Source organism: Catharus ustulatus, chromosome 12 (assembly GCF_009819885.2).
Source record: "Catharus ustulatus isolate bCatUst1 chromosome 12, bCatUst1.pri.v2, whole genome shotgun sequence".
Lineage (NCBI taxonomy): Eukaryota > Metazoa > Chordata > Aves > Passeriformes > Turdidae > Catharus > Catharus ustulatus.
In genome coordinates, this window is record NC_046232.1 from 2,477,786 (window position 1) to 2,498,473 (window position 20,688).

General features: G+C 50.8%; 1 protein-coding gene across 1 annotated transcript; it reads left to right on the top strand.

Moving 5' to 3' along the window:
• Positions 1-1,359: 1,359 nt before the first annotated feature.
• On the top strand, positions 1,360-20,279 carry DUOX2 (dual oxidase 2). Its single transcript, XM_033071064.1, has 33 exons — positions 1,360-2,282; positions 2,990-3,073; positions 4,517-4,681; positions 5,309-5,496; positions 6,501-6,702; positions 7,213-7,379; positions 7,464-7,524; positions 7,647-7,743; positions 7,952-8,039; positions 8,394-8,496; positions 8,667-8,830; positions 9,308-9,474; positions 9,632-9,750; positions 10,490-10,627; positions 10,835-10,948; positions 11,552-11,754; positions 11,914-12,099; positions 12,509-12,734; positions 13,353-13,446; positions 13,658-13,833; positions 14,081-14,147; positions 14,596-14,691; positions 15,405-15,583; positions 16,426-16,656; positions 16,873-16,972; positions 17,090-17,139; positions 17,270-17,397; positions 17,606-17,759; positions 17,897-18,129; positions 18,266-18,424; positions 18,624-18,779; positions 18,889-19,017; positions 19,462-20,279. Exons 1-33 carry the CDS (start codon positions 2,060-2,062, stop codon positions 19,582-19,584), a joined length of 4,770 nt encoding a protein of 1,589 aa, XP_032926955.1. The 5' UTR covers positions 1,360-2,059; the 3' UTR covers positions 19,585-20,279.
• Positions 20,280-20,688: the final 409 nt, after the last annotated feature.

Here is a 20,688-nt window from a genome sequence, read left to right on the forward strand (position 1 = left end):
GATCCTCTGTGATGGGAGAAGACGAGGCTGACAAGCTTAATTTCAGTAGATGCAGAGGGAGGGAATGAATTCCAAAGATGACACAGGGATTCTGTGGAAAAGCAGAGTCTGGAGGGCTCCTCATTCCAAAATTCTTGGGAAGCTTGACAAGGCTGTGGAAATAATTCACACTTGTCAAGCTTTCCTCAGCAAGCTGCACCCATGGGTTTACAAGGACTGCAAGATCACCACCATTACTGTATCACATTGGCCATGATCCAGATTGGAAAACCTCCAGTCTTTGATAAGGCAATAAATAAATTTTAATTTCTGAGGCATAAAAAGATAAAAGGTTTATGAGAACTGGCATTTAATCTCACAGCTTGAGACAAGAGTATTTCCCATACCTGAGGAAAAGGGAGATGTGCTTAGTGACAGAAGAAATTTTAAAACACTTATTCTGCTGGAACTCTATGAGAAGACCCAGGGGGTCTGTGGCTGTGGTGATGTGCTTTGAGCCTTGGCCTTGCTCTGTGTCTCCTGAGCCGCTTCTGTGGCACCTTCAGGCCTCACTCCGAGTGGGGGTTGCAACTGTACATTCTGATCAGGAGGAGATAAATCTAACTGTGTCTCTGGGGTCTCCCTTTCGACAGCACAGGAGGCCATGTGGACCTCTCTGCACGAGTCAACAACTGCTGCCAGTGCTCAGGGAAGGAGCTGTTTCAACAGGGAGAGCTTTCAGGCAGGAGAGTCCCAGTCCCATGTGGTGATGGTGGGAGCGCTCTGTCGCTCCTGCCAGGATCACAGGCATCTCTGTGTGTCACCATTAGTCAAACTTCCATGTTCTTTGTATGGAATGCAGCTCACAGAGCCTCTAATTCCCACAAGCTGCACAATGTAAATCTCACATCCATCAGACCACAGAGCTGTGGGGTGGAAAGGATGTGGGAAGGAAGAACTGTTGTGCCGGTCAAGTAGCGTGGAAATGTCACTTCTTGAGACACAACTTATTTTCTAATGCAAAAGTACAGGAATCGCTGGCAGAAGGACTGACTACGAGTTACATACTCGCTCACAACCTGGTGATGAGTGTTTAAATTGATTAATGTAATTAATGTGAGTGCAAATGATAATATTTAAGTCTCAGGCCACTTTGTTTTCCAAGCAGTTCAACATGAGCTCTTGTTTTGCAGTTTGCACCACTAGGAGTTATAGGTGAAAACACCCCACTGTAATTCTCAGTAAATAAAAAATAAAACCTACAGAGCTGCTGGTAATGTGTAAGCCTTTCCTGATTTTATTTAAATTTTAATTAAAATAATGAATAAAATTAAAAATTAAAAACATCTATTTGGAAGTGACAGAGCTGTGTAGGAAAAGTTGAAACCTGTGCATTGCTGCATCTCTTGGCAGCACAGGTCTTCTGAAATAGTACTCATCTTTGGATACACACTGAAACAGGGACAAAGAGCCATATTTAGTGGAAAACCCTGCCTTGGAGTTAAATTCAGGTTTGGCATTTCTGTGCACCAAAAGCCAGTGGTAGGTGGAATTGTCACATTTGTGACTCTAAATCACAATTCAGTACTGGGAATCCCTCTCTTCTGACAGCTGTTGCCTGGAATTTTAAATGTTCAGCTCCCATTGATGAAATCTGCTCTGGATCCAGGGCTTTTTTGGAAAGGGAGGTGGTAAAGCATCATGAGAAAGGGTCGTCAGGAGGGATGGCCATCAGATTAGGTCAGAGGGGACCAAGTTGTCTTGTCTGCAGTGCTTACACACTTTGGGATGTCTGACTGTGTGCTAAGGCTTTCCCATCATGTTCACAGCTGGATTTGCTTGGATGAGTCAATGTAAAAAAAATTTCCATTTGAAATGTACCTGTTTCTGTAATGGAGCAGACACAACTAGATGATGAGCTGTGAGTCTGTAACTGGGATACCCCAAGGCAGGGCCATTGGTCCTGCTTCAGCAGAAAGGTGTTCTCAGGTCAGCTGGCACATCCCAACACATCCCAAGGTGATGGGGTCTCACACGACTTCTGCCAACTTCCCAGAGCCCAAATTAGGAGACACTGCTGATGGATGATGGCAGCAGTGAGGTTTTACCCAGCAGCAGAAACCACCAAAAAGAGCTGAGGTCTCGGTCTTTCCATGTTTCCACCCTCCAGGAACAGCCCACCTCCAACTCTGTCCTCTGCTCCATTTGCAGGTTGCTGCTTCCAGAGACCCAGTGGCTGATGCAACCTGCAACAATGATGTTGAGTGTGGTTGTGGTTCTTTTGGGAGCATGGACCTTGGGGAGTAAGTGTGATTTTGGGGAAGGGAACACAAGGGGAGATCTTGGGTAGTTGATGCCCCTCAGGGGAATTTCCTCTGACCCACACATCATATCAGAGCAACCTGGTGTAGTGGAAGGTGTCTCTGCTCATGGCAGGGTGAATGGAACCAGGTGATGTTTATGGTCCCTTCCAACACAAATTCTATTATTCTAGGATGCAGTTTGTGAGGAGATAAGAAAAACTAGGAGCGAAGTGCAGGCTGAGAGACTGCCCTGTGACAACTGAGTAGACAGCTTGTAAGCTGGAACTGGAAGTCTTTGCTAGGATTAGCAAAGTAAAAAGTAAAAGTAAAACAATTAACGCGAAGGAAATAAGGGTGATGCTGATGCAAAAGTGCCAAGCCTTTCCTTGACTCATGTAGACATTGTAGGAGTCAGAAGTAAGGAGACGTTTCTGATCCAGTGAGAAAGAAGGAGAAGAGGGATATCTTTTGGAATTAGGCTGGTGGTGGCTACAAATTGATCTGAGGACATCAGGATGACAGGCATGAATTTCTAATTTTAGCTATTGTCCCTCAAAAGGAGTGCAAAATTTGTCTAAAAAACCTGTGTATTTAGGAAGTTTCAGAAAGAATACGGGAAAAGATCACAATATAAATATAATTCTCTAGTGGTGATGCTTGTTTCATGCTTTTTTCTTGCTGCTCGTAAAGTGGGTTGTCTCTTCCAGGAGCCCAGGAGAGCATTTCCTGGGAGGTCCAGCGCTATGATGGTTGGTACAACAACCTTATGCATCACAGCTACGGCTCCGTGGGTGAGTGCCGGGCCTCGGGACAGGTGGGATGGGGTGAGGTGAGGTGAGCTGCCCCTCGGGCATCTGGCTTGCTTTGTGGCTGAGACAGAAACCTTTCTGACCTGAGCCTGAACCAGCAGACAATGCCACCTCCCATGGCCCTCAATGGTCCTAGATGCACCTAACAACCCTGTTAGAGCAGTATGGAGGGGTCAGACAGCATGTCTGGGCATTGCCACGTTCTGCTGCTGCCCAGGCACAATCTGCAGGTCGTGCTGGTGTTGGATCAATCCTAGAGTAAAGCTATGCCTTTGTGAGATCGCTCAGAATATCCAAGGCAGGGAGGACCCAGCTCTTTTCAGCAGGTGTTTCTGTGATGGTCAGGGATCCCAGAGCTGCAGAAAACCATCTTTAGCCAAAATCAACATGCAGTTCAGCCAGGATTCAACACAAGGCAGAAGAGTTCATGGTCCAGACATGCTGAACCTATTGATTTTCTGCCCTGCAGAGAGCTGATACCATATACTGGTCGGTACTGGGAGAGGCATTTGGGATTTCCCTGTGTCATCGGTGAACTGTTTCCCCTCCATGGGCCTACAGCCAGCCCATGGGCTCAGCTCCAGAAGTCCTTGACCCAGGGACCAGGACAGATCAGGCAGGATCTTATCTAAAACATTGAAGATTCTGAATCCTCATTTCTGGCAGCCCAGGTTGGTCACTGCTCTGGTGACACACTGACACAAGGTGCAGTGGCAGATGCGCAGCTTCGAGTCCAAAGGATTCTCCCCCGACATGTGTGTCACCAGCTTTTTGGTAACACCAAAGCCTGACAGGAAAAACCAGCCATGACAGACAGACCAGGTCTTCCTCTTCTAGAGCAGACAGATCAGACCTTAACTTTTGGAAACCAACTTGTGGAAACTAAGGCAGGAATTCAGGATTTCACCCAGTTCTGGGGAACTTGAGTAAATGGAGCCACCACACTGGTGACAAGCTTTTCAAATTCAGTGAAATGACCTGCCTCTAGGCTTTTCAGTTTTGGGACTAGCAGTGCATGCAAAATCAGAGTGTTTCTCTCTCATCTTCACACTTGTCTCGCTGCCTCTCTGGCTGTTCCCTATGATGCTCTAAACATCACGCTTTTGTATGATTGCACAGTCAACATGGGACAGCTCAACATTGCTCCAGTTACCCACTGGAGCACCACCTCAGACCTCCAGGAGGCAACAGGGACTAGAGGACAGCTGGAAGAGAGGAAGGTGGAGGATGGAGGATCTCTCCTGGTTTTAAAAGTACTGATCCCAGTGTTGATGACACCAAAACTTGCATGTTCTTGGTCACTCCAAGAACCTATGCTATCCTCTCACTGTCTTCTGGGACCTGAACACGCATCCATGTATCCCGCTGTAGGTGTGGCTCTCACTGGGTACCACAGAACCCATTCCATGTTTGTTGGTGTTGCAGGAGCTAGGCTGCTGCGTCTCCTGCCAGCCAACTATGCAGACGGCGTCTACCAGGCCCTGCAGGAGCCCCACGTGCCCAATGCTCGGCAGTTGAGCAATGCAGTAGCACGGGGACCCTCGGGGCTGCCCTCCCGCAGGAACATAACCGTGCTGGCTGTCTTCTTCGGTAAGACCTGGGGCCCCACACCAACTGGGAAAACGGTGGTTTGGGTGGAAAAATGTTGGTCTCTCACACACCCAAGGCTATGCATCGGAGTGCTCCTCACCCAGCCCTCCTCAGCAGACCCACATGTGGATATCAGACCACAAAACCTTGGGTATGGCTTTACCACAGCATTGTCCAGCTAAAAGAGTTTGTGTCGATTTTTGGTAACCCTTGCCAGTTAACCCAAGTGCTGGTATTAGTCAGCTGGGAACTTCATCATTTCTTTATCAGTGGAGTTGCCCCATGTCGGGAACACCGGAGAAGTACAATAAGCTGTCCTGAGTTGAACTGCTGCAAGTTGGAGCAGTTTTTTCTGTTCCCCCAGGAGCTCAGTGGGTCTTAGGTCTCCAGTTCTGGAGATGTCTGTCTCTGGGAAATCATAGAATCCCAGAATGTTTGGGTTGTAAGGGACCTCAATGGTCATCTTGTTCCACTAGGCCGGGTTTCTTCAAGCCCTGTTCCACCTGGCCTGGGTCACCCTTGTCACACATGGCGGTCCACTCAGCCTACAGCTGCTCTCCTTGCTGTCCTACTCCAGGTGCTGGCGGCAGTCTTGGCTGCTGCTGACCATGCTTTGGTGTCTGTCAGGTTTCCATGTGCTTTTGGACATGCTGGAGACAGAGAAACCCGGCTGTCCTGCTGAGTTCCTCAACATCCACATCCCGTCTGGAGACACAGTGTTTGACCCTGCCAGCACTGGAGATGTGGTCCTGCCCTTCCAGCGCACCCGCTGGGCAGCAGAGACGGGGCAGAGCCCCAACAACCCCCGGCAACAGGTAGGTGTGGTTTCCTCTGCTCTTTGCCTTTTGCCTAAATTCTTCTTCACCCACCATTGGGGTCTGTAGCAGCCAAGATAACTTGCGAAAATAAAATGAGAGCACTACTGTGTCCCTAAAAATACACATCTCTCAAGTGTTTGAACCAATTAAATGAGGCCAAAGTCAACTTCCAAGTTTCACAACGAGCGGCACTAGTGATTGCCCAAGGTCAAAGCATTTCCTGAACAAAGAAAAGGTAATTAGGTAATTACCGCACATTGTTTTGGACACCAAGTCCTGTCTTTAATACTATATAACAAAGCTGAGCTGACAGTGCCACAAAGTTGCAGTGTTTCCCTGAATTTCAGTCGTTTTGGAAAATAAATCCAGGTTTTCCCATAATTTCTCTGGATTTTGCCATTCTGCTTGTGTTCCCCAGATTTCTTTCATGCTGGAGATCTTCCCAGCCAAAATCACCAAGGTTAAATACCCCCTTGAACCTTTCATGTGACAAACCCTGAAAAGACCAGTTTAGCAAGTCATGTTTTTATCAACATTTAAAAGCTTAAAAAAATTGGAAACTCAAGCATATTTTCAGAATTAAAAGTATGTTTCCATGCAAGCATTTGGCAGGGGAGATAGCATGCTGCCAGGACAGTGGGACTTCCTGCTGGAGATCAGAGGGGACAGTTCCTAGTTCCTAGTTTCCCCAGAGATAGGTTTAGTCCCCTTCCGGCCTACACACAGACTCACTGCTTCTGGGCATAGTCAAAATAATTGGGGAAAAAACAATCCCAAATATACTTTTGAAAAACCTGTACCTGGTCTTTTCCTCTTCCTGGCACCAATTCCTGAAGTTTGCACAGAGACTGTCTGCTTCCTGAGAGCTGATTTATTTGCTTCCTGAGAGTTCTTGTTTAAATAGAGTTGAAACAGGCTATTTTGCAAGAGCAAAAGAGACAAACTTCTTTTTTACACCTTTCCTGGCACCTGTTAATGCCTCCTTCCTGTGCCTGCCCTAGACCAACGAGATGACAGGCTGGCTGGATGGTAGCGCGATCTACGGCCCCTCACACTCCTGGAGCGATGCCCTGAGGAGCTTCTCGGGGGGACAGCTGGCATCAGGGCCCAGCGGGAGCCTCCCAAGGCAGACGGATGGGAGGGTTCCCATGTGGAAGGCACTGGATCCATCCACGGGGCAGGGCGGTCCCCAAGGGATATACGGTAATGGTGACATTCCAGTAGTTTTTCATCCCTGATTGGGAGCAAGGGGAGCAGGAGATCCCTGGAGCTGAGCCCAGAGTGGATCCCAGGAAAGGGGAAAGGGCAGAAGATGCAGGGAGGCAGGACACATGGGTCAAGAGAGCTGTCAGAGTTTCCTAAGGGAGTGGAAGATTTAAGCCCCAGCAAAAACATCCCAGGAACTCCAGAGGCCATATGACCAGGTGGCAATGTCAGAGACCAGCTCTGATCCCAGGTGAACTCCTCTGAAGAAAAGGGCTGCTGCTGATACAAACTCACTCAGCTTGCTTTGAATTCCTCACCTGCCCAACATTTGTTCCGTGCTGGGGACCCAGTACTGCTTTTCACTTGCCCAGGTTGTTGGTCTGCCTGAGGAGAGGAAGGAAGGGCAAAGAGACAAAGGGCTAGATCCACAGGGCTGGCATCTTAGCCATGGGCAAAGCTAGACCCAGTGGTGACATCCCCCACTGATGGTCATGGTGGCTCTTGCAGACCTGGGGAGTGCCTGGGGGAATGAGAACCCCTTTGTGCAGGCTGAGAGCATCGCCTGGTTTCGGTACCACAATCATCTGGCCAAAGCAATGGCCCAGGAGCATCCTGACTGGTCTGATGAGGATCTCTTCCAGCACACTCGCAAGAGGGTCATCGCCACTTTCCAGGTGAGGGATGGGATCCCCCAGCTCTGAAGGGACTCCCAAAATCTTGCATGGTTCTGGCTCTGACTCAGCTTCCCTGTTCCCTAGAGCATTGTTCTGTATGAGTGGCTGCCGACTCTGCTGGGCACAGAGGTCCCGGAGTACCAAGGTGAGGGGTAGGAAGGAAATGGAGTGTTGGAAGCAGGGGTAGAGGGACTAGGGAAGCTGGTGAGTGGGTGGGGGAGAGGGAGCTTGGCCCCTTTTCCCTCCAGCCTGGCTACTGCCCCACAGGTTACCAGCAGCACCTGGACCCCAGCCTCTCTCCAGAGTTTGTGGCAGCTGCAGGGCAATTCCTGGCCACCATGGTGCCTCCAGGAGTTTACAAGAGGTAGGAGCAGCCTGGCGGGGCTATGGGACTACAGTGCCTGTGTGAGGGGAAGGGATGCCCAAGCTCGGTTGGTGACTGGGAATGGTCTTTGTTGGGATGGTCTTCTGTCCCTTTCCCATGTCCTACCCTCGGCTGAGACAGCCAAGCCCTGACAGCTCCAGGCAGCACTGGCTCAGGGCTGTGGGTGAATCCTCCTTTGTTGTTCCAGAGACACCAAGTGTCAGTTCCAGAATGTGTCTGTCTCCAGTGGCTCGTTCCCAGCAGTGCGGCTCTGCAACAGCTACTGGAGCAGAGAGGTACAGGGGAGGGAGCATGGGGGTCCTGAGGATATGGCAGGCTGGCCAGGGGGCTTCATCTCTTGCTCTGTGTTATGGGGCACTCCACAGGGAGTGGAGCAAGAGAAACTGGGTGCAGAGCATGACAGCCAGACAAGGGGTGGGAGATCCTCCCCATCTAACATCCCCAGCCTTCAGCTGTGTCAGGCTCAGACTTCAAGACTGATCTGATGTGGAGCAAATGAGCCTGGAAGAGGTCCCTGATTCCCCTACATCATGAGTCTGCACCCCTGGGGGCACCATTTCAGGGTTGTGGGGCTACTTTCTGTCCTTCCTCATGCAAGAGGAATCATTTGCTCATGCTATTCCTCTCAGAGCCCCGGGCTGTCACAGGCAGAAGATGTGGACAACCTGCTGCTGGGGATGAGCTCACAGATAGCAGAGCAGGAGGACAACATTATAGTGGAAGATCTCCAAGGTCTGTACTGCAGCTGTGCCTTGGTGGGGGACCCCAATGCCTGAGGCTGTGCTGGGGGCAAGGTGGGGAGGCAGGTGCCACTGCTTCCTCCATCACACCCAACCACATGCTTCAGCCTTTTTAATGTAGTGCAGAGAGCTACAGGGCACATTAAACGTGTCCACCCACAGATTACTGGTATGGGCCCGTGAAGTACTCCCGCACCGACTATGTGGCCAGCTGGGTTCAGCGTGGGCGAGACTTTGGCCTGCCAACCTACAACCAAGTCAGGCAGCGTTTTGGGTTGGAACCTCTCCAAAACTGGTCAAACCTTGCCCCACACCTGGAGCCACAGGTAACAGGGAACTGGTCTGGGCAAAGAATGTATGTGGGCCAAGGGATGAAGGGACCTTCCAGGCAGGAACTGAATTCTGCAGCATCATAGGAAGAGGGAGATCAATGCATGTCCCACCCTGGCTGATTTTCATGTCTGCAGGGTGATAACTGTGTAATTTTCATTCTTGCATTGGGGTAACTACGTCATTACATGGCATGAATAAACCATCCTGCCCCAATTCTACCCTCCCATGCCACTGTGCCACCAGGCACTCTGCTCCTCCTAGAGCTGAGATGCTCTGGGAGTGCTGCTCAGTTGCTCAACTTCAAGCCATGAGCTCAATGCTATGTGAGGCTCAGCATCCTGCCAGCCCACAGATGTGTGTGATGCCCGGGAAATGCACATTTCTTACCCCTCCTAAGGCTAACCAACACTTTCTGATGCCCTGGCAGAATTCCCTGTGCTCACAGATGTGTGGTGGGGGTTTCTCACCAGGTCCTGCAGAAGGTTGCTGACCTGTATGCCAACAACATGGCTAGGCTGGAGCTGCTCCCAGGAGGCATGCTGGAGGCTAATGGCTCCCTCTTCTCTACCATCATCCTGGAACAGTTTTTACGCCTGCGTGGTGGCGACAGGTTTTGGTTCGAAAACACCAAGAATGGGTAATGACCTTGTCCTTATCTGGTAGCTGCTCTGCAAACCCCAGTAACACATGAAAACTGGGGCTGGAGGAAAAAGCATCCTCCAGCTTCATCAGTTCCCTCCTGTTGCTGGTCAGTGACACCTGGAGCAACCACTTGTCTCCACGTCCTTATCCAGGCTGTTCACAGAGGAGGAAATCATGGAGATCCGTAACACCACCTTTCACAGCATCCTGACTTCTGTCACCTATGCCCAATCCACAGACCTCCAGCCGCATGTGTTCATATGGAGAGAGGGTGAGCACACTGTGCAATGGGAGGGCACAGGGAGGGAATGGCTCCAGCAAGGAAAACTCACCAGTGACACAGCTGGTGAGTAAATGACAGAAGGAACATATCAGGTTTGGAGTTTCTCAAGCCTCACACCTGCTATGACCCTAAATCAGCGCAATGAGCACAAAATGCAAGAGTTGCTTGTGAGCAAGATGTTGATGTATGATACAGATGTTGAAAGAGGGCTGAAGTGCAGGCATGATCCCAAGGGAAAAATGCATATTGTTTGGCAAAATGCCTTTTCCTCTTGGAATCTTGCCATACTCTTCCCGTTTACTGTAAGCATTTAATTGGGGTAACATTCCAGACCTCACAAGGTGACCTTGTTGCCTTGGTGTGCATTCCTTGTAATCACACAAGGAGGACTTCCTGGATTTGCAACATCCAGATGAGTGGAGGCTCTGAGCCCCAATTTGCTGTGGCCCAGGGTGCCTCTTGGTTAGCCCATCCCAAGGAGATGGTGCTGAACCTCCAGAGCACTTGAGTCCAGTTCTGTGCTTGGTTTGCTGCGGCAGGCAAAGGTTGAACCCAAACCCAAAGGCTCTCCCCAAGATCTGGAGTTTAATTTAAGTACCCCAGTTCTGCAGTTCTGGGTCACTCAGACATGAATCTCATCAACATCTTAATGCAGAGGTTCCTGGGGGTTCTGCTGGTGAGCTGGGTACAGGGTCAATGACACTCACTACCTATTTCCCCCTTGCAGGGAATCCATGCCCCCAGCCCCAGCAGCTGACAGCTCAACACCTGGCAAACTGCACGCCCATGATGGTGCTGGACTACTTTGCAGACAGTGGTGCAGGCTTCGGGATCATCATTGTTGTCCTCTGCTGTCTGCCCCTGGGTTTGTCACTGTTTCCTCTTCCTGTCACTCTTCTCCTCTTCCACCTCTCCACCAGAGAAAGGGACAAAGCACCTCCCCGCAGGAGCTGCTGAGTCCTGGTCACTAATGAGGTGCTTGAGCTGGCAGGGTCCTTGGGCAGCAGGAAGGAGCCAAAAGGGCAAAGGAGCTTTATGATCTCTCATGCCTCCTTCTCCCATGTGTCCCCAGTGACTCTGTTTGTTGCCTGGGTTGTTGCCGCTTTCCGCAAGAGAGATTTCAAGAAACTGCAGAGGAAGCAGGGCACCAGCGTGTGCAGGAAGGTGTCTGGCGAGGACACATGTGGTAAGGTGGCACTATCAACCCTGTGATGGCGTCTGGTGATGCTGCTGCTGCAGTCAGGGCACACACTGAGGCAGGGCTGGGCCTGGGGCTTTAAGATGGGATGTACGGAGGAATTGTTTCTCCAGGAGGATAGTCAAGCAGTGGAACACGAAGCCCAGAGAACTTGGTAGCCCATCCTATCCAAAACCTGACCAGATAAAGCATTGAGCAGACTGACCTGTGGCTGGTCTTACTTTGGACATGAGGTTGGGCAAAATAGCCTTCCAACAGAAGTCCCTTCCAACCTGAGCCATCCTGTGCCTCTGTAATTCCAATCCTCTCCAGGTCATGCCTGCGAAGGAAATCTGTGTAGAGCAATCACACCAGTAGTTCCAGGACAGGGATAGTGTCTCCTTGCTCTGCACACTGGAAAAGTCCTGCCTCTCTACTCCATATTTTGTACTCCTCTTGTGTGCATGTGTTTGAGCTCTGCAGTTAGGACATCATCATTGTTCCTTTAAGATACACCTGGTCATGAAATCACTCCCAAAATGCCTCTTGGTGAAGGAGGTTCTGAGATAGGTAGGAACCTTTCCAGCTGAGTCCTGTGCTCTCTCTCACCAGCCACAGAGTGGCATGGGCCCAAGACAGACAACTCTCCTGTCTACATTCGGCTCCAAGCTGAAAAAGTGCTCAAAGTGCTGGATAACAGAGGATCTGTACTCCGGAGCATCAACCTGAAAGCCCACCAAAGAGTGGAGGTGATCCTCTCCAACAACAAAGGGAACAAAGCTCTGCTCCTGAAGAGCCCCAAGGAATATGACCTGGTGAGTACTATGGTGCCTGGGTTATGACACCTTCTCCTGGACTTCTTACAGTCCTCTGCACCACTCTGCTGAGTTGTGGTCTCCTGAGAACCACTAGGTCCAGCAAATACCATGGAGCTGAGCCTCTGATGATCACATCCAGTTGTGGGTCCTTTGCAGGTGTTGCTCTTCAATGAGGAGGCCGAGAGGAGCATCTTTGTCAAAAAGCTAGGAGACTACTTGAAGGAGAGCAGACTTGAACTGCATCTATCTGAGATGAAGGAACAGAGCCTGATGAAACGGGCAGTCACTCAAGAGCAGAGAAAAAAAATTCTGGAGATTTTTTTCAGGCACCTGTTTGCACAGGTATGTAGAGGTGCAGCAAGCCCTGATGCATGGGAGAAGGTATTTCTGTATTGATTAAGCAATGAACATTGGGGTTGCTGCTCTCTGTAAAACTGGTAAGCCACACACAAGGGCCAATACTTCCAGGGACATTTTCCTTTGCAGAAGACAAAGGGAGATCTGTTGCAGTGATACGAGTGTCTAAAGTGGCAAAGAGACTATTGGGTGATGTGACGGGTCTCCAGAGTGGTTAGTCACCTGGAGTGTGAAGTCACATTGTGTAGGAGAGGTGCAGGACTTTCTCCATGGTATCTGCCATGAGTTTTGTGCCAGGGAGCCACCAGTCTTTGTGCAATGAGTCAGAAAGGAAACACCAGCCTTCTGCTCCGCCATCATTCAGAACATTTCTTTTGTGGGACACAACCTGCAGGTGCTGGAAATTGACAGATCCGATGCTGGAGAGCTCAGCTTTGAATCTTCACAGAAGGCAAAGGAGTCTCTTACGTGTGAGCTGAGCAGAGCTGAGTTTGCTGAAGCCCTGGGGCTCAAAGAGGACTCCACGTTTGTGGAGTCCATGTTCTCCCTGGCTGACAAAGATGGCAATGGCTACATCTCCTTCCGAGAGTTCCTGGACATCTTGGTGGTCTTCATGAAAGGTGGGAGCTGGTTAATGCCTCCATCTGCTGCCCTTGGACCTGTTTCTGGGCTCTGTCAGAGTGGAGGACAAGATTTACCCAGCAGGTCAACCTGTAGACACAAGCTACAGATTAAAATTTCCTTCACTCGGGACAGCTTCAGCTTGGGTTACGAGGCATGACAACATAATTGTGTTTTCTGGAAGATGGTTCATGAGGGGAGCTGTCTTCTACCACCACAGACATGTCTACCCTTTCTCTTGAAGGGACTGTGCATCCTGTACTTGAGAGACCATAGTAACTGTTTCTGGTATCTGATTCTCCCTAAAAGACCACTGGAATGGTGGATTCATAGGTAATGATGTTGAATGCCAGATTCAATCAAAACAACTCCCAGAAAAATCATTGCTCTGCAAAAGCACTTTGACTTTGAAAAATAATGCCCAAGAAAGAACGTGTGTCTACCCAATATTTCACCTTGCACTTGAGAAAGTCAAGTGGAAGGATGAGGTTGCGCTGCTGCAAGGTCCAGACACTCAAAAACAACATATGAAAGCATCTTTGTTGACGGAAATGAAGTTGTTGTTTTTTTTGTTCTTGTTTTCTTGTTCTTACTTTGCCTCTTCCTCACCCTATCAGGGTCCCCGGAGGAGAAGTCCAAGATGATGTTTAGGATGTATGACGTTGATGAGAATGGGTTCCTCTCCAAGGAAGAGTTTCTGAGGATGGTCAGGTACTCTTCCTCCTCTCTCCTAATGTTTTCACAATGTTTATAGACATGTCTTCAGAAGCACCTCCCAGTTTCTGTGCTTCAGGCCCCGTGAAGACCATGGACTCAACCCTTGTAACCAAGAACCCATTTCTCCCATGGAACTGGTCTGAGACTCTGCCCTGTGTTATTTGAGGGACTCAGCTGGTGTCCCCATCTCACCTCCTTGCTCCAGGTCCTTCATTGAGATCTCCAACAACTGCCTATCAAGAGAACAGGCAGACCAGGTGACCGAGTCCATGTTCCAGGCCTCGGGGTTTCAGGACAGGAATGAGCTGACATGGGAGAATTTCCATTACATGCTGCGAGACCATGACAACGAGCTTCGGCTCACCCAGCTCTGTGTCAAAGGTCAGTGGGCATGAGCACTGGGATAGCCCAGGTCCTGCAAGGCTGCAGGCAATGGGCAGCACCCAATATGGAACTCTCAAATTCTGGCCCATCCATCTCCCCACTTCAACTGCAATAATGGGGCATCAGCTGTTGCTTCATGTGTGACATGTTTGGGTCTCTTCAGAGCTTTTCCCTGCCCACAGGAGATTCCTGAACTTTGTCTTACACTTTCTGAATGGCTGTTTGTCCTTCTGTTTCCTCAAAGGTGTCCCTGAGGTGTTGAAACAAAATCCGCACAACTGTGTCTCCTTCATTAAAAAAGAGCCAAAAGGGTAAGCTCCCTTCCTTAGTGTCGCTGTTGCTATTCCTTCTCTTGCTGCCCTGGCTCACATCTATCCTTCACCCCAAGCCTTCCAATAAATGCTCCCACCAGATGTTAGAAGTCCCAGTGCTGGGGAAAGGGTGGGAAATGCATGCTGGATGCTGCGGTGGGGCTGCCATCCTCCTCCCCAGGCACAGCCGAAGGGCGGAATTGCCCCCTGCAGAGTCCTGTTGTATCCTCTGTGTGGAGACGGGAGTCCTGCATTGCTTTTCAGATGGAGGGGCTCTCTTGGGGTAAATCCAGACCATTTGCACTTGAAGTTAATGCAAGCAGGCTTGTGGAAAAGAGCTGGACATGTTCCCAGCTGAGCCTGAGATGGGAAGTGGAGAAAAGGGGAAAATTTTGGCAAGCACTTCTGGCAAATAGAGCTTTGGGTAGACATGGATCTATTTGCACAGAACCATCTCAGAGGAGAAGAAAGACCCAAATCTGGACACCACGAGTCATTACACGGAGCGAAAAGGCCAAGAGCTGAGGAGGAGACCAGGAAGAAAGTGAGTCCTCTCATCCTGTTTGCTGTTTCTCACATCTCCATGTCAGACTGGGTAGCCCTCCAGCCCTCCCTCCAAGGAGCACTCATTGGCCAAGGAGCTACAGAAACAGTCCCATCTTGGCAGGACAGTGCCATAGCTGGGTCTGGGTGATATGCATCTACAAAAAAACCACCAAACTAATTAAGTGGCCAACACCAGAGTTTGGCATAGTGGTTTTTAAAGAGGGGTCTTGTCTGACAGTTCCTGTCTGTGCTCCTCTGCTTCATGGAGTGCTGCTGGTTCACCTGGGCTGCCTGCAACAGCTGCAGGAGAGAATTTGGTTCTCCCTGCTGTGGCAGCAACAAGTATTTGTTCAAGGAAGCAATTCAGCTTTTGTTATTGGTGGCCAGAATGTCTTGGTTTACCTTAATTGCACCAGATAAGGAAATTCTCTTTTTGTGGATAATTGTTAATGGTTTAATATTACTATGAAATTTTCTTTTGCTGTTCTCATCTACAGTTTCATTTGTGAGTCACTGCCTCCCCATTTACTACTAGCTTTTGAGGGCACTGTAGATCAGGCTGACTTGAGATCACCCTCTGAGGGTGTGATCTGCAGGTCACCCCTGTTACTGATGTGCAGGGGTACTTTGAGAGGAAACCCAAACCTGGGCCCTGAGCCATTCCTTGCCAGGGAAACCTCATGGTGACACCAGCATTCCTGTATTTGTCAGGGGGAACCAGTACCAGCTGCATCTGTACACAGAAGCACAACGGAAGAAGTACGAGAAGAACAGAGTTCAGCAGAAGATCCAGGAGTTCAAGCGCTTCGTTGAGAATTATCGGCGCCATATCATCTGTGTCACCCTCTTCTCTGCCATCACCGCTGGCGTCTTTGCTGAGAGAGCCTACTGTGAGTGCCCACCCAGCCCTGCTGTGGGGGGCATGGGCTTCATCCCTAAAAGCTGGTGGTTGCCTGGGGCACGATGGGGACTTGGCTGGCACAGCTTTAGGCAACAGTGTCAGTTTTGCCCTGGATTGAGGGTCCCCAAAGGATCACTGGGGTTGAAAGGGATCTCTGGAAGGGTCTGGTCCAATGCCCTGCTCAGAGAAAACCCTTTTCCAGAGCTGAATGAGGCTGCTGAAGGCCTTGTCTAGAGAAGGTGTGAACAGTTCCAAGGCTGGTGATTCCACCGCCTTACCAGGCCTATGCTGGTTTTCGACCATCCTCCCTGTGAAGAATTTCAAGAATTCAAACCTGAATTTTCTAGAGTGAAATTCGTGCTCTTGCATTACATCCTTCCACTGTGCATCCCTGAGAAAGACTTGCTCTGTGCACCCATGAAATGGCTGAAGACAGCCAGCTTCCCTGACCCATCTCCTCTAGCCTGAACAAGCCCGTTTCCCTCAGTCTTTCCCTTACATAGACATAGCTCTATGTGTCCTCCAGCTCTCACCCATCCTGGTGGTCTCCACTGGACTAGTTCCATTTTATGGGACACCTCTTATATTGGATTCCTCAACTGAGGCCACAGTCCCAAGGTGCAGATTCCCAGGTGGACATTCTCCTCCCTGGATCTCCAAGGACATCCTGTCATCCAGCAGTTCTGGGTCATTGTGTCCCCTTCCCCACATAGATCCATCCCTGGTGTCCTGTTTTTGGTGGAGCCACACAGGTGGCTGTTTCCTTGTTGCAGGAAGGGTCGTGGCTCTCAGTGCTGGGCCCATGACACCCCCTCCACTCTCTCTCCCCAGACTATGCCTTTGCATCCCCCAGCACTGGAATTGCACAGACCACCTTTGTGGGGCTCATCATCTCCCGGGGATCAGCTGCCTCCATCTCCTTCATGTACTCCTACATCCTGCTTACCATGTGCCGCAACCTCATCACCGTCCTGCGGGAGACCTTCCTTAATCACTACATCCCCTTCGATGCTGCTGTTGACTTCCACCGCTGGATTGCCATGGCAGCCCTGATTTTCTCAGGTAGGTGGGCTGCTGGGGGATTGCCACCCACAAGCAGAGGACCAGCCCATCACATTATGGAAGGACCAGGCAGAAGCTTAAAGACCTTGGAGAGACATAGATGCCTTTACGCTACAGAAGAGGAGGAATCTCCAGGTCCCTGGGAACATCAGCAGGGTCTGACATCTCCATCCACATCAAGTGATGCTTCTTTCTCCGTGTTTTTGTCTGTTACAGTGCTCCACACTGCAGGTCATGTAGTGAATGTCTACATCTTCTCAGTCACACCTCTTAGTGTGCTGTCATGCCTCTTCTCCAGTGTCTTTACAAATGATGGGTAGGTGGAATTTGAAGCAGAGTCCAGACACGGTGTCCTGGCCGTGGACAGAAATTAAAATGGAAACCACTAGTTCATTCTGGTTACTCCATGGTGCAATCTCTTGTTCTTCTCCAGGTCACAGGTCCCACAGAAGTATTACTGGTGGTTCTTCCAGACTGTTCCAGGTGAGAACACCTACCACACAGACCTGCTCACCTGTGTTTAGGATGGGCAGCCCTCTTCCCAGTCCAGTTAGAGCCCCTATGGGGCTGCCCTGTTCTCCCCCACAGGGTCTCCCAACTCTTCCTCTCACAGGCATGACAGGAGTGCTGCTGCTTGTGGTCCTTGCTGTGATGTATGTGTTTGCCACCCACCACTTCCGGCGTGTCAGCTTTCAGGGCTTTTGGATCACTCACCACCTCTACGTGCTGCTCTACATCCTGGTAAAGGATTTGGGCTGGAAGGGAGGGGTGGTGCTGACGCACTGAAAGCCTGTAGGTCAAGTCAGTGCAGCTGATGAGATGGAATAGCTTGGGGTAGTCCCAAGGGAGATGGTAGCCCCAGTCCTGGCTCCCCATTGCTGTTGAGCTGCCACCAAATCATCCCAGGGGTGATGACTCGCCTTGGTAAAGGGTTCTGTTCCCTGTCCAGACCATCATCCATGGCAGCTACGCACTGATCCAGCAGCCCCGTTTCTACATCTACTTCATCATCCCAGCTCTCATCTACAGTGCAGACAAGCTGTACAGCCTGAGCAGGAAAAAGGTGGAGATCAGTGTGGTGAAAGCTGAGCTCCTGCCCTCAGGTACCACAACATCCCATGTCACACAGCACCAGCACAGCCCAGGCTCCCTGCAAGAGCATCAGGGGCTGCAGCTATGCAGGAACATCAACTCCTCAACATCTCCAACTTAATGGAGCCCCCTCCCCGTCTCCCCACAGGTGTCACCCACCTGCAGTTCCAGCGGCTGCAGGACTTTGACTACAAGTCTGGGCAGTGGGTGCGCATCGCCTGCATGGCCCTGGGCACCACCGAGTACCACCCCTTCACACTGACCTCGGCTCCGCACGAAGACACGCTGAGCCTGCACATCCGCGCCGTTGGGCCCTGGACCACCCGTCTGCGGGAACTCTACTCTCCTGAAAAGTTGGCCCTACTTGGCACAATGCCCAAGGTGAGCCCTGCACAGGATGTCACCCATGAGGCATCTCAGCAATGAGTTGTGCCAAGCCTGAGGCACTTGCTTAGCCCTGAGGGCTTCTAAGACCTGGGCAAGCAGAGACTTCTGCTAACAGCTGACTCCCTTCCAGCTCTACCTGGACGGACCCTTCGGGGAGGGCCACCAGGAGTGGAACAAGTTTGAGGTGTCAGTATTGGTAGGAGGAGGCATTGGGGTGACACCTTTTGCATCCATTCTCAAGGATCTGGTCTTCAAGTCATCCATAAACTCAAAGATGGTGTGTAAGAAGGTAAGAGTATCTGAAAGACAAACTCCCCTGAGAGGTTGGACTGAATGATCTCAGAGGTCTTTTCCAACCTGATTGATGCTTTGATTCTGAGATGCCTCCTGCTGCTGCTGGCCTCTTTGGGGATAAAATCCTCCATGGAGTCCGTGGACATCGATAAGGATGCTGGCCTCACTCTAGGCCTCGTTCCAATGTGCCACAGATCTACTTCATCTGGGTGACACGCACGCAGCGGCAGTTTGAGTGGCTGACAGACATCATCCGGGAGGTGGAGGAATCAGACAAGAACAACTTAGTCTCTGTGCACATCTACATCACACAGCTGGCCGAGAAGTTCGACCTGCGCACCACCATGCTGGTGAGCCTGGATATCCAATGGGGAGGATGCCAGGCCATGTCATGCCAGGCTGTGCAGGGCCATGCTGCACTGTGCTGGGCCATCTGACGTGCACCAATCTCTCTTTCAGTACATCTGTGAGCGGCACTTCCAGAAGGTGCTGAACAAGAGCCTGTTCACAGGGCTGCGCTCCGTCACCCACTTTGGGCGCCCTCCCTTCGTACCCTTTTTCAACTCACTGCAGGAGGTGCACCCTGAGGTCAGTGTCCAGCTGGGGACAGGAGGAGGTGCACCCACTGGCCATTGTGGACGACTGGTCCCAGCCTGTCCCCAAAGTCCTGGAGACCTAGTGGCATCTGCACCAAGAACAGAGTGGAAGGGGAATGAATCCTTTCCTGTTTTCCCTCTGGAGCCAGGCTGAGCTGCAAGAGTCAGAAATGCCCCATACCTGTGAAACACCCCCTGCTACTGCAGGACCCCGGCTGCAACCACTGGCCAGAGCTGAGGGGCTCCCATCCTTCCTCCATGGCCCTGGCAGCTCCATGGGAATGTGACAACCTCCCCAAAAGCCTCTGGAGGCTGAGATAGATTGCTCAGCCAGCATCCATGCCCAAAGCTGTCAGAGAGCAAGGGATCAAGAGGGGCTGGACTGTAGGGAGAACTGGTGCTGCAGTCTGACCCCCTTGGTTCCCTTCTTCCCCAGGTGCAAAAGATCGGGGTCTTCAGCTGTGGCCCACCCGGGATGACAAAGAGCGTGGAACATGCTTGCCGGCAGATGAACAAGAAGGACCAGACTTACTTTGCACATCATTATGAGAACTTCTGACCCTATCCCACACTGTTCCACCCTGTGGCTGCAGCTGCATTTTTTCACCTCAGCACCTAGCAACAATAAGTGGCCATGGTGCCGAGCTCCCACCCATGACTCTCCCAGATGAATGTCATCCACAGATGAGAACAGGGAGAGACCCACAGAGCAGAGGCCGGTGTGCTAATAAAGCCTTGCCATCCCAGCACTGCCCTACAAGGCCCCAGTGTGAACCCCTGAGCCCAGGGCATCCTGCTACCATCCACACATCCCTACAGCCCCCTCCCCAGGGTCATGCTGGTGTGTCCCAATCCAGAAAACTCACTGTTTGAGTTAAACACAGCTCTGCCACCTTAATTGCTCGAGACAGAGCTTGTGCTCTGCTGGGAGACTCAGGGAATGTCTCTGACCAGCTTTGAGGAACAGCTTGCTGCCTGCACAAACTGAATTCACAGCACTTTGTTCCAAGACCCATGTGGTAAACAGATGGGGTGAGAAGCCAGGGAGCTCCCTGCTATCCCTCTTCTTGAAACAGCTTTCTTCACATACTGTTCAGTGTCTGCTTGTTACCCCTCCAAACCTTCCCTGGGTGTTTGCATAGGGCCTTAGTTGTGTTTGAACTGGCTTCTTCCAGCAGTGTCATAGTCCTTCAGTCAGGGATCAGTTGTGCTTGTTTCAGTAATGCCTGGCTTTGCATCACTGCTGCTTTTGTGGTTGAGCTCAAATAAATCTGATTGAAGTCTTAAAACTCTTTCTTGCCTCTTCAAGTGTTGTAATACTTATGGAAAGTGCTGGCCTTGCTCCTAGAACAGAGCATTAACTCCAGCCCACTGGAACATGGGCTAAGTTGCAGAGAGTTTCCCCTGCACTGGCAACATACAATGGAGTCAGGGATGGGGGATCATAGGCACAACTCCACTGATTACATCCACCAGACCTATTGTCCCCACCTGCTCCCACAGTGTCAAAGCCCCCAGCAACACCTGATGAGGGAGCAGGTGAGACAAGGAGCCCAACCAGGCTGAGCTGTGGAGATAACTCCAGCCCTCAGGATGCTAAGCAGGCCCCTAAGACTACAGAGAGCAAGTTTCCATTTCCCAGTAAGAACAACCTTGCAACGGC

What these genes read in the sequence shown, in the direction of transcription:
- DUOX2 (XM_033071064.1), top strand. Translation starts at nt 2,060, where the DNA reads ATGGATGATGGCAGCAGTGAGGTTTTACCCAGCAGCAGAAACCACCAA. An exon ending in TCACAGCTACGGCTCCGTGG is followed by an intron (nt 3,074 to 4,516) that starts GTGAGTGCCGGG and finishes TTGGTGTTGCAG; the next exon opens with GAGCTAGGCTGCTGCGTCTC. An exon ending in CTTGGTGGTCTTCATGAAAG is followed by an intron (nt 12,735 to 13,352) that starts GTGGGAGCTGGT and finishes TCACCCTATCAG; the next exon opens with GGTCCCCGGAGGAGAAGTCC.